Genomic DNA, 12011 nt, shown 5'->3' with positions numbered 1-12011 from the left:
CTGATTTTCTTGAGCCACCAGCATTTATGAGCAAATACCTACAAAACTAATGACTTTCCCATCAGCCTTTGCTGTACTTTGTGTTTAATGCTAATTATCAGGTCTTATCATGCTAACCAATGAGACATTATACCTTAGCAACTGTAAACATTTAATTTTGAGCATGTTTGGATGCTTACTATAGCATTAGCACAAAGCTCCGCTACACACCTTTTTTACAGCAGACATTTTGGACATTTTGTTTTTGTTTGCCTTCATCGATAATATTGCAGAAGACAGACAGGGAAGGGGGAGAGAGGGGACGACATCAAAGGGCTTTCAATGTTGGCGAAGGGCCACGGGTCAGATTTAAATGATAAGGACTCAGCTTTACAGTGTTGCCAGATTGGAAATGTGGAACTATTGTACCAGAGGCTAAAAATGATCGTGTTTTAAGGAAGCTTGTGGAGCTTTTTTCTTATCTTTATTAAAGAGGGTGTTTTTCAATTTGAGAGCATGACTCCCTGAGTCCCTTGCGCTTATATTTGCTCTGCTTCAGCTCTAACTTCATGCTTGCACTCAGATATATTGTTGCTTGCACAGATTTCCTGAGCTCCAGCTTCAGGCCTTCTCCCCACATGTTGTTTCTGTGCGCGCGTGAATCGTCTGCTATCGGATTTCTCCTCTGCTCTTCGTTTTTTTTGTGCAATAACTGTCAAAATTCCCAAACCAATAGAATGCCAGGTGTAGTTTTGACCAGTGAAATGGTCCCTGCCTCGTTGTGAGCACATTTGCTTTAGTTTTAGAGCGTCCCTGACTGGCGGTTACTCCTTAACCAGGTCATTCATCCACTTACTCTCCCCAAGGTTTTATTATATGTACTTCATTTGCTTTCTTTATGACTTTTGGAATATAACGGCAGTTAATATATGTATTATTATCGCCAGTAGAGATGCGTAAACAACATGGATGTATAAAGAGACCACATACGGAGAATCTAGTTTTTGCTGAAAAATTATTGTACATATACGATTATGTTTAGGTGTAGTCTTAAAGTTTATTAGTGAAGTACTGAGCTAAAACACCAATGAGAGCAATCCAGCCTCTTCTCCTTCACTCTCTTGCTCTTTGACCCTCCACATTATTGTTCCTGATATTAGTCTTTGTTTTAAAAACATATATTATTTCCTGTGTTAGTGAGTAAAGAATGATCACACATTTGCATGAACCGGCAGTCAACATCCTGTTATAGTATGTGAACACATGGCCTGTTTGATAGTGTTCCTTACCTGAGAGAGCAGGTCCAGTTCTGTTCTGCTCCAGAGTGTGGATAAACACATTTTCGTAAATACTTTCTGAACTTTTTGACAAACTCTTCCTTTTGCCAAGACTACTTGATGGTCCCTGTTTGTTGACATATATGTCCATCAGTTGATCCATGATGTTCAGCTGTATCGATGCACACTTTGGTCCTCAACGGTCCTCTTGAGAGTGTGCTTGTGAAATGACAAATGATCCAACGAGGCAACAAATATAGTAACACAGATGGCAGCACACTATTCATGCATGAGATTCTCTGCTTTAAAGGAAACTGAGGTCTGGTGGGATGAATTATTTTAGGTGACCACTTTTACCTGTCTGTTCTTGCAGGTGCATAGCAATGCTTCCTGTTTTGTTAGGAGCTATGTTGAAAAATCTCTGAAATATTAAACCATCATGCTAAGAATGAATAGACAAATACATATGATAGCTGAAAAACAAGATTAGATAGATAGATAGATAGATAGATAGATAGATAGATAGATAGATAGATAGATAGATAGATGGATGGATGGATGGATGGATGGATGGATGGATGGATGGATAGTGTAGAATGTTCAGAAAAAATGCCACCCTAATTTGTATTAAAGCTTATGATACCTTCTTACAAAATCAAGTGAGTTTTTGCTTTTAACAAAAACAATACACGAATTTGCAAATATGCCTACACTAGAGCCCCGCCCTTCACGAAACAGAACAGAGGAGAAACTGCGCAAAGCAAGCAGTAGACCGGGGGTGTCAAACTCAATCACAGAGAGGGCCAAAATGAAAACCTGGGACTACGTCGAGGGCCAAACACGGTCCACATTTATTGAACACTGATAGCACTTTTAGTACTCGGAGACGTGATATGCTTAAAACTCAACTTTATTAAATATATGGCTCTCAAGGAAATACATTTAAAAATATTTGGCTTTTATGGCTCTCCCAGCCAAAAAGGTTCCCGACCCTTGACCTAGAGTAAGCTTTTGTACTACATTCTCTCTTAACCAAAGAACCAACTAACAATTTCACCCAAACTCAGAAATACTTAGAACACAAAGGGGGCATAGTTTTTTTAGAGGGATGAGGGTTAATGAGTGTTTTGCACAAGAGATTCATAATTATGCAAGTCATTTCTGCTGTGAGTAGATGTTTCCCTGTTGTTAACCTAATATAGCTGCGGGTCTTTCTATGACATGTTAACTGTTTTGAAAAAGGGTGTGAAAAGTGTGTGAAACAAATGAAAAGGAAAAACACATTTGTAAGAAAAGACTTCTGTTGTGCTGAGAAGGTGATGATCCCAGTTTTATTAAGCATGTCATAGCAATCAAGAAAATCTATAATGCACAGATTTGAAAGGCTCTCCTCACCCACCCAGGTGTTTTCACTTCGGCTGATTAATCCTCTAGTCAGGTGTAAGTTGAGTGGAGCTCTGCTGGTAATCACATGAGGTCACCAAACTGTACTAGGTCTAATTAGGCAACATAAATGAAACTTATGGCCCGTGGACTCTGCATGTGCACAGGCTTTAATGCTGGGATATATAACATAACAGAGTGCATAGTTTTGGTGACATTACACAGTAAACAAGTGTGTGCTGCCTGACAAGTGGAAATGTAACTTTCTAAAAAAACAATTCTGTACATTGTAGACAATGTGTGCAAAACTAGAATGTATGTGTATTATAAAGGACATTTTAATTTAAATTAAAAATAAATTAAAATTATTTCTTTATTTATACAGCACAAAACAATGTTACAAAGTGCATATTGTAAGCAAAAGCAACATAAAACATAACATAAAAACGAAGGAAAATGTTTAATTTAAAGTAAAATTATCTACATTTTACTTATATATTAAATCCACAACATCTACAATCTCTTCAACATGGTAAAAGTAATGATTAAATAAACATTTAACAATACATTATAGGGTTTTCCCTACAATCACAGAGAGCCCACTCATTGCTACCTGTCTGGGTTTTGGCGCATTTCCTGTATGGTTGCTTTTCAGTTTACAATAAATGGTCACTGAACATTCACCATTATCTCTGGTTATGCAAAACAAATCAAATATCAAAGGTCAATGGGGATCAGGTGAATTTAGAGGGAACAATAGGCCCAAACAGTCATTACTTATGACTTCCTGATTTACTGCTCTTCCTCTTTTATACGGAGTCATCAGTGCGGATATCCAGCCTCTTTCAGAAAACATACACAGCTATTATATCAAAATTAAAACAAACTTTGTAATACTGTGCGCAACCGTTAAGTTGTAATAGCCATAAGATGTCGGGGGACCTGTACGCCAAGCCTGGCACCGCCAACAAAGTTTACTCTGAGCAGGATGACAAGGAGAGTATGGTGAACATCTATGTGAGTGCAGAAAGCCTGAGAGTGTATGACAACCCCTGGGTGGAGGGCACATCACCATCACCAGAAGCTCAGCTCCCAGGTACGGACAAAACAAGCATGAGCAACTTGTGTAGCACAACAGATTTTGATTTTCTTTTTTTATGTTTGAATTTCAATTTATGTATAATTGTATGTGTGGTACAGTGGTGTGATTTTGTTGCCTGTATTTAAATATTAATATATATTTCATAAATTGCATTATTTGTGTCAGCCGTCCATGAAAACTCAGGAAAAAGGAAACATGTCAGATGTGATTCAGTGTTTCTGGGTGCGTTGTGTCTTCTCTTCCTGGTTGGGATTATTTGCCTTTGGGTTCAAAGTGAGTTTTTCCTAATTATGTTTGAACGGTAAAGAAATTAGCACTTCACATGTTGTTCATTATATGATGAATTCAATGATATGATGACATATGGGGATATTCATTTGCTGTTTTGTTTTTCCCCTTGCAACAATAGTGAATAAAGAAAAAGCCGCCTGCAGTAGAGAGAGAAACCAGTTATTAGCAGAAAAAACCAAACTCAAGAAAACTATTTACCAGTTAACGGCCAATAACACTGAACCCCACAGAGAAATACACGGCTGTTGGAAGTTTTGCAGTGAGTAAAAGTTATGACCACCTATATTTTATCATCTTTGTTCATTGGTTTTTGGTATATTTGTGTTTTTATTGTATATAAACATGAACCAACCTAAAAAATCATCACAGTTGATACAATATTTTTGCTGTGTCTTCACAACAATGTATTACTATACAATTCATATCTGTTGAGGTTTATACATATTACTAACATTTATTCCATATTAATAAGCACTCTGGTGAGCTGAAGTGATGTGACAGCTATGATTTTCAAAAATTGTTATCCCTATAAGTCAAACACAAAAACATGGGAAATAAGGTCCAAGTTGAAAATATCAAACCTTTAGTATTGATCCAGCTATTGTATGCTTAGTTAACAAGTATTGACTAACATGAGGTGCCTGCATTCTGAGCACTAAAAATGACATTTTTGGGTTTATAGGTAAACATTTAGCAAGTCAGTTTGACTGTATGCATTAAGAGTTAAGCATTTGGGACATTGAGCCAAAGCAATGGTAACATACTTAATTAATTCAGAGATAATTAAGTGCTACCTTTTATTGCTGATTCTGATGCCTCTCCCTTTGAGACACAGGACAGAATCCCAAAAAATGTAAGAAGCTGCCCGATTACCCCTGATGAAGAAAGGAACTGGGAATAGGTGGATGGATGGGACACTGCTGACCACAGAGTACGTGTTGATATTGTTACTCTTGGACATTTTACAATGATTTATTTACTGTGTTGTAGTGCATCAGATGCAATTCTTAAAGGTCTTATTAAGTTAAGCTAAAGCCTCCCCCATTAAGACAAGAAAAGGCAGTTGACCCTGGCTTGATAAGGGAACTTGTAAAGTTGTGCAAATGCATGAAAAGAGAAATAGGCAGATCATCACTTGTAACATTATTAGAACATTATTTAAACAGTAGACATTTAAATTGCTATTACACTGTGTGTGTGTGTGTGTGTGTGTGTGTGTGTGTGTGTGTGTGTGTGTGTGTGTGTGTGTGTGAGTGTGTGTGTGTCTGTCTGTCTGTCTGTCTGTCTGTCTGTCTATCTAATCTTGTTTTTCAGCCATCATATGTATTTGTGTATTCATTCTTAGCAGTGATGGTTTAATATTTCAGAGATTTTTCAACATAGCTCCTAACAAAACAGGAAGCATTGCACCTGCAAGAACAAACAGGTAAAAGTGGTCACCTAAAATAATTCATCCCACCAGACCTCAGTTTCCTTTAAAGCAGAGAATCTCATGCATGAATAGTGTGGCTGCCATCTGTGTTACTATATTTGTTGCCCTCGTTGGATCATTTGTCATTCACAAGCACACTCTCAAGAGGACCGTTGAGGACCAAAGTGTGCATCGATCAGCTGAACATCAATGGATCAACTGATGGACATATATGTCAACAAACAGGGGACCATCAAGTAGTCTTGGCAAAAGGAAGAGTTTGTCAAAAAGTTCAGAAAGTATTTACGAAAAGTGTTTTATCCACACTCTGGAGCAGAACAGAACTGGACCTGCTCTCTCATGTAAGGAACACTATCAAACAGGCCATGTGTTTCACATACTATACAGGATGTTGACTGCCGGTTCATGCAATGTGTGATCATTCTTTACTCACTAACACAGGAAATAATATATGTTTTAAAACAAAGACTAATATCAGGAACAATAATGTGGAGGGTCAAAGAGCAAGAGAGTGAAGGAGAAGAGGCGGATTGCTCTCATTGGTGTTTTTAGCTCAGTACTTCACTAATAACTTTAAGACTACACCTAAACATAATCGTATATGTACAATAATTTTTCAGCAAAAACTAGTTCTCCGTATGTGGTCTCTTTATACATCCATGTGTTTACGCATCTCTACTGGCGATAATAATACATATATTAACTGACCGTTATATTCCAAAAGTCATAAAGAAAGCAAATTAAGTACATATAATAAAACCTTGGGGAGAGTAAGTGGATGAATGACCTGGTTAAGGAGTAACCGCCAGTCAGGGACGCCTAAAACTAAAGCAAATGTGCTCACAATGAGGCAGGGACCATTTTCACTGGTCAAAAACTACACCTGGCATTCTATTGGTTTGGGAATTTTGACAGTTATTGCACAAAAAAAAACGAAGAGCAGAGGAGAAAATCCGATAGCAGACGATTCACGCGCGCACAGAAACAACATGTGAGGAGAAGGCCTGAAGCTGGAGCTCAGGAAATCTGTGCAAGCAACAATAATCTGATGTGCAAGCATGAAGTTTGAGCTGAAGCAGAGCAAATATAAGCGCAAGGGACTCAGGGAGTCATGCTCTCAAATTGAAAAACAACCCTCTTTAATAAAGATAAGAAAAAAGCTCTACAAGCCTTCCTTAAAACACGATCATTTTTAGCCTCTGGTACAATAGTTCCACATTTCCAATCTGGCAACACTGTAAAGCTGAGTCCTTATCATTTAAATCTGACCCGTGGCCCTTCGCCAACATTGAAAGCTCTTTGATGTCGTCCCCTCTCTCCCCCTTCCCTGTCTGTCTCTGCAATATTATCGATGAAGGCAAACAAAAACAAAATGTCCAAAATGTCTGCTGTAAAAAGGTGTGTAGCGGAGCTTTGTGCTAATGCTTATAGTAAGCATCCAAACATGCTCAAAAATAATGTTTACAGTTGCTAAGGTATAATGTCTCATTGGTTAGCATGATAAGACCTGATAATTAGCATTAAACACAAAGTACAGCAAAGGCTGATGGGAAAAGTCATTAGTTTTGTAAGTATTTGCTCATAAATGCTGGTGGCTCAAGAAAATCAGGGAAAGTCATTTGGATAATGTCTACTGCCTCTCCTGTGGATAAAACATGAACACAAATATGTGAATTAGTTGATTTTAATTGATTTCACATTGAGGATCAAACACATGATAAATACTGACTTCTACCTTCAGGTGCTGAAGAAGTGAAGAAGAGTTCCTGCAGAGCTGCTGCAGTGTGTCTGGGTCTGTTGTGTCTTCTCCTTCTTACTGGACTCGTAACTCTGGTTTGCATCTGTGAGTACTTTATTAGCAAAATGATAAAACACTAAGTAGATGATACTGGTTGACAGTGTTTCTTTTATTTGTTTATGTGTCAAACAGTCACCAAGAGCAACTCTGAGTGGAAAATGGAGATGTTCCTGTTACACAACAGTTACACCAACCTGACTAAACAACTAGACCAATTACAGAGCAGTTACACCAACCTGACTGAGGAACAAGACCGATTACAGAACAGTTACACCAACCTGATTAAGGAACAAGACCGATTTCAGAACAGTTACAACAACCTGATTAAGGAACGAGACCGATTACAGAACAATTACACCAACCTGATTAAGGAACGAGACCGATTACAGAGCAGTTACAACAACCTGATTAAGGAACGAGACCACCTGCATGGAGTTGAAGACCTGACCAAAAAGTTAAATGATTTTCACAGAAGGCTTAAAGGTAACTATTTGTTTCTTAATTCTGGCAGGCCTAACTTAATAACTGAATCCTCTCTTAACAATTATTCTTCATGATGAAGCAACTCTACCGCCAACAGTTAAGTCAGATATTCAGGCGCGTAATGCTAGTAGCGGCTAATTTAGCCACAAGCAGCGATGAGGAGGCAGCTACAGTCGGAGGTCTGGTAAGATCACTTCTTTCCAACTCCACACCAACAGACTTTTTTTTTCATTTTTGTTCTTATAATCTTCCGACCCAACTGATAAATTGACAAAAAGTGACATCACTTTAGGAAATTTATCAGATTTCATGAAGCTCAACAAAATGTTTTATACAACTTTTTCCAAATATTTAGTTTTACTCCCCACGACCCATAAACAGACTTTGATGTGTAAAATCGGTGGAGTTACTCATTAAAGACAGAGAGAAACATCCAATCACAGAGATTAAAATGATATGATTCTAATGGTAGATGAAAGCTAAAACACTAGTGTTAAGAAAACTTAATTATTTCACTTTTGTGGTTTTTTTTTAAACAGATCAGTATGGATGGGTGTATTTCAGTGGTAGTTTCTATCACATTTCATCACTGGAGAAGTCCTGGCAAGAAAGCAGAGAGGACTGTTTGCAAAGAGGTGCAGACCTGGTGATTATCAACAGCAAAGAAGAGCAGGTGTGTGTGTGTGTGTGTGTGTGTGTGTGTGTGTGTGTGTGTGTGTGTGTGTGTGTGTGTGTGTGTGTGTGTGTGTGTGTGTGTGTGTGTGTGTGTGTGTGTGTGTGTGTGTGTGTGTGTGTTAGAGATGTAGTGAAAGGAAAAAAGAAAAACGGATTGAATGTAATGTCACAGAAGTGGATGACAGCATGAAACTGTTTATATTGTAGTTATGTAGATGTCTTGTTCTCTCTACATCAAGGACTATATAACAAGTCTCCGTCAGCATGTGTGGATTGGACTCACTGATCGAGACACAGAGGGGACATGGAAGTGGGTGGATGGGACTCAGCTTACCAAAAGGTTCACATATCATTTAACTTTTCTCTTGTCACGGTTCACTGTGGCAGCCACTTTAAAGTTCACTCACTCTCTTTAGCTTCCTTCCATCATTCATTTGTGTGTTATTAACCCACCAACCTCTTTATACACAACAACATTGTGGGACCCCTGTGATAAAGGGATGATGAATCTTAAAGTGTTAATTGTTAAATATTACGGCTTTGAGGTCTTGAAAAGCGCTATATAAATGTATTATTATTATTATAGTTGCACTGATACAGACCACAAGACTTTAAGCTTCTCTCAGTTAAATCACACACCTGAGATATAACATAGATATTGATAACACTATCTCTATCGATCAAAGAAACATTTTGATTTAGAGTTGTTCTTGGGTTTACATTTAATTGGCTGTCTATGATTTGATTCTTGGTGTGAGTTCTTTAATTAAAAGAAAAAATAAGAAAACGTATTAATTTTTTTCAGCTACTGGGCCCCTAATGAGCCAAATGGACATCAAATCAGAGATGAAGACTGCGCAGAAATAATCAACCATCATTCAGAAAACAACTGGAATGATGACATTTGCCACAATAAAAAATTATGGATATGTGAGGAGAATTCTCAGCATAATGCTCAGTAGCTCTGTATAGGGGTGAGTGCGTGTCTATTAACATATATAGACATACATATCCAGCTTGGTTCGTTGCTTTGAATGTTGATGTTTTATTGTTGTGGGCTCACCAACATCTGACCCTGAGACCTCACCAGGATCTACGAGTGTTACATCACAAGTCTATGAGCTGCTCCACAAAGCACCGCACAGGATCTGACCTCATGCTCCGTCTGCATCAGAGGAACATCAAGATTCACAGTCCATTATCCCTGGAAGACATTCATATTGTACTGGTCTGGAGTTTCTCAATTAACATCCAATACCAAAATCGAGCGCCAATGGAGAAAGTAGTGAACTCTTGTGAGGGTGTGGAGGTCGATGTGGTGGATGAGTTGGACTCATGTTGGAGACTGGAGTCATGTCACGTCTCAGGCTTATGATTAATGTTCAATTAAAAAATATATGAAATCACAATCCCTGAATATACACTTCCTTTTTTTTATGATTACAGTAATTGATTAACTGTTTTCAGATCATTTTATTTGAGTTATGTCTTTTAATCACATCTTAGAAATGTTTTGATTACATTTTCTATTGGAAAAATATGATTAAAATAATTTCTTCATCAGTTATTCATATTTTAATTCTCTGCTTAATAAATATCTTGATACAAATGTTTTGCAATTATTTATTTTGTTCAATAAACTATATGATAAAACCAACAATTGCTCCATATCCAATATTTCATAATCAATTTCCTACATGCCAGAATTAGTCCCAGAAAGATCAGACTTAGTGTTCATGTTCAGATGAGTTAACTTTGCCTCCTTCTGCGTACACGTGTTGACACAATGCAGCACGAGTCAAGCTTTGCCTACAACTTCCACTGAAACAATTCATCAAGGTAGCTACGCATCTGCTCTCATGAAGGTCCAACATCATCTCCAGGTTTACATTTTATTTTCCTTATTCAACTCCCAAATGTTATTCTGTGTGATGTAGTTTGTTCTGCTGCACCCTCGGGTGGTGGACGAGTGCCATGACATCCTGATGGAGAACAGCTTCTCCAAACAGGGACCACAAATGTTAAAGAAAAAGTGACCTCCCTTAATGACTGACATCATTATTACGAGGGAAGACTTGGGCTGAATGTCCACTCTACTCCATTCTCTAGGAGATACATGTTTTATCTTTTCCATAAGATCTGTGTAAATCACATGCAGCCCTGGTCACACTGTTCAGGGACCCAGAGAAAAGGTTTAATGCTGGGCCCACATTGATCACCCCCATGTGCCGCCCTCTGTGCATGTTGATAAGCCTGCTGCCCCCCAACAGTTACCTTTATCTAGATTTACAAATATATAATTAAGGAATAAATATGAATATCTTACTATGTAATTTACCACTGATACACATTTCATTGGTACATTGCTAACAGGCTCTGCCATGAACCGGCCACATATTTCCCCTCATAAGAGAAGAGGAAGATTTGAAGACGTTTTTTTTTACAACTTTCACGTGTTGTTCCTTCACTCAGGCTGTGATATGAGCTCTCAGATTTTCCTGCTTTTTTGCTGTCGGAGCCAAAGCGATCTTAAAAAATTAATAACAGCCCAAATAAGCATTCAGTGGTAGATGATAGCCTACTTTTATTTTTTAATGAAGTTAAATATATGTTTCATGAAACTCTAATGTGGTCTGTGATGATCGGCCTTCTGTGCAACGACAACAACAGGTCTGTACCACTAATGATGCAATAACAAGTGCTTTCATTAGTTTTATTTATATATAGATAGGCTATATAAATAAGTATGTGGATAATGGTGAATGAGATTCGCCTCCATGCCCACAATATGTCTCTGCTGCAAATACTGTGAGTTACATCTGATCAGGGACGTGCGGACAGGGGAGGCAGAGCCTCTCATGTCATCGTGAAAAGTAAAAATAACAAATATTGATAATATTAATATTAATAACAAAGCCTGCAGCCTGCAGACAGTATCCATGCTGCAGAGACGAGCAGGTGAGACATTTGATTCCAGCGCTCTCCTGCTTCTGCAGACCTTCCGCAGAAGAGGAAGCGAACCTTCGTGTCTCGTCCTTTCAAACCTGCAGAACATCCAGCTGTCTCAAACGTGGCCCCCAGGCCCCCACTGCTGCACTGCACGTTGACAAACCTGTAAAGATACAGAACCGCTCAGTGGAGGAGTACCAGCAGCTCTACTATGAAGTTGTGGATGACATGCTGAGGTATGTTGTGTCAACAATCAATCAGATAATTAACACATTTTCCAATCACTGAGAAATATATTGCAAAATGTTTCATTCATCTTTCTGATTTAATTTCTGTGTCTTCTGCTCCTCACAGGTTCAAGAGTGGTCGTCTGCGTCCGTACAGTTTGGATCTGGGACGTCGTATCAAGCAGAAGCTGTGGGAGAGACTGGACGGTCCCACCTTGACAGAATCAGTGGATGAAGACGGACTGGTGCTGGTGGACGTTTCCTACTAGGTTGCTGTCTATCCTCCTCTTTATGACCTGGATGTTTCAGGAGAGCCAACTCCGCCTGTCAGCTATCTGCAGGCATAGCCTCCACCTGCAGATTCCTGCATACAGCTTTAGCCAAACCTCCACCTCCAGCCTCTATCATTAACATA

General features: G+C 38.6%; 1 protein-coding gene across 1 annotated transcript; it reads left to right on the top strand.

Moving 5' to 3' along the window:
- The first annotated feature begins 3569 nt into the window (after positions 1-3569).
- Positions 3570-9682, top strand: LOC115007494 (CD209 antigen-like). Its single transcript, XM_029430400.1, has 6 exons — positions 3570-3735; positions 7206-7307; positions 7395-7745; positions 8285-8418; positions 8660-8760; positions 9226-9682. Exons 1-6 carry the CDS (start codon positions 3570-3572, stop codon positions 9380-9382), a joined length of 1011 nt encoding a protein of 336 aa, XP_029286260.1. The 3' UTR covers positions 9383-9682.
- Positions 9683-12011: the final 2329 nt, after the last annotated feature.

The sequence above is a fragment of the Cottoperca gobio genome, chromosome 1 (genome assembly GCF_900634415.1).
Source record: "Cottoperca gobio chromosome 1, fCotGob3.1, whole genome shotgun sequence".
NCBI classification, from domain to species: domain Eukaryota; kingdom Metazoa; phylum Chordata; class Actinopteri; order Perciformes; family Bovichtidae; genus Cottoperca; species Cottoperca gobio.
Note: the sequence above shows the minus strand (reverse complement) of the source record. Positions and strands in the feature narration are given on the sequence as shown.

Excerpts from the sequence above, each read along its gene's own strand:
- LOC115007494 (XM_029430400.1), top strand. The coding sequence starts at position 3,570 with ATGTCGGGGGACCTGTACGCCAAGCCTGGCACCGCCAACAAAGTTTAC. Across the intron at positions 7,308-7,394 it reads CGTAACTCTGGTTTGCATCT|TCACCAAGAGCAACTCTGAG; the intron begins GTGAGTACTTTA and ends TGTGTCAAACAG. Across the intron at positions 8,761-9,225 it reads GGGACTCAGCTTACCAAAAG|CTACTGGGCCCCTAATGAGC; the intron begins GTTCACATATCA and ends AATTTTTTTCAG.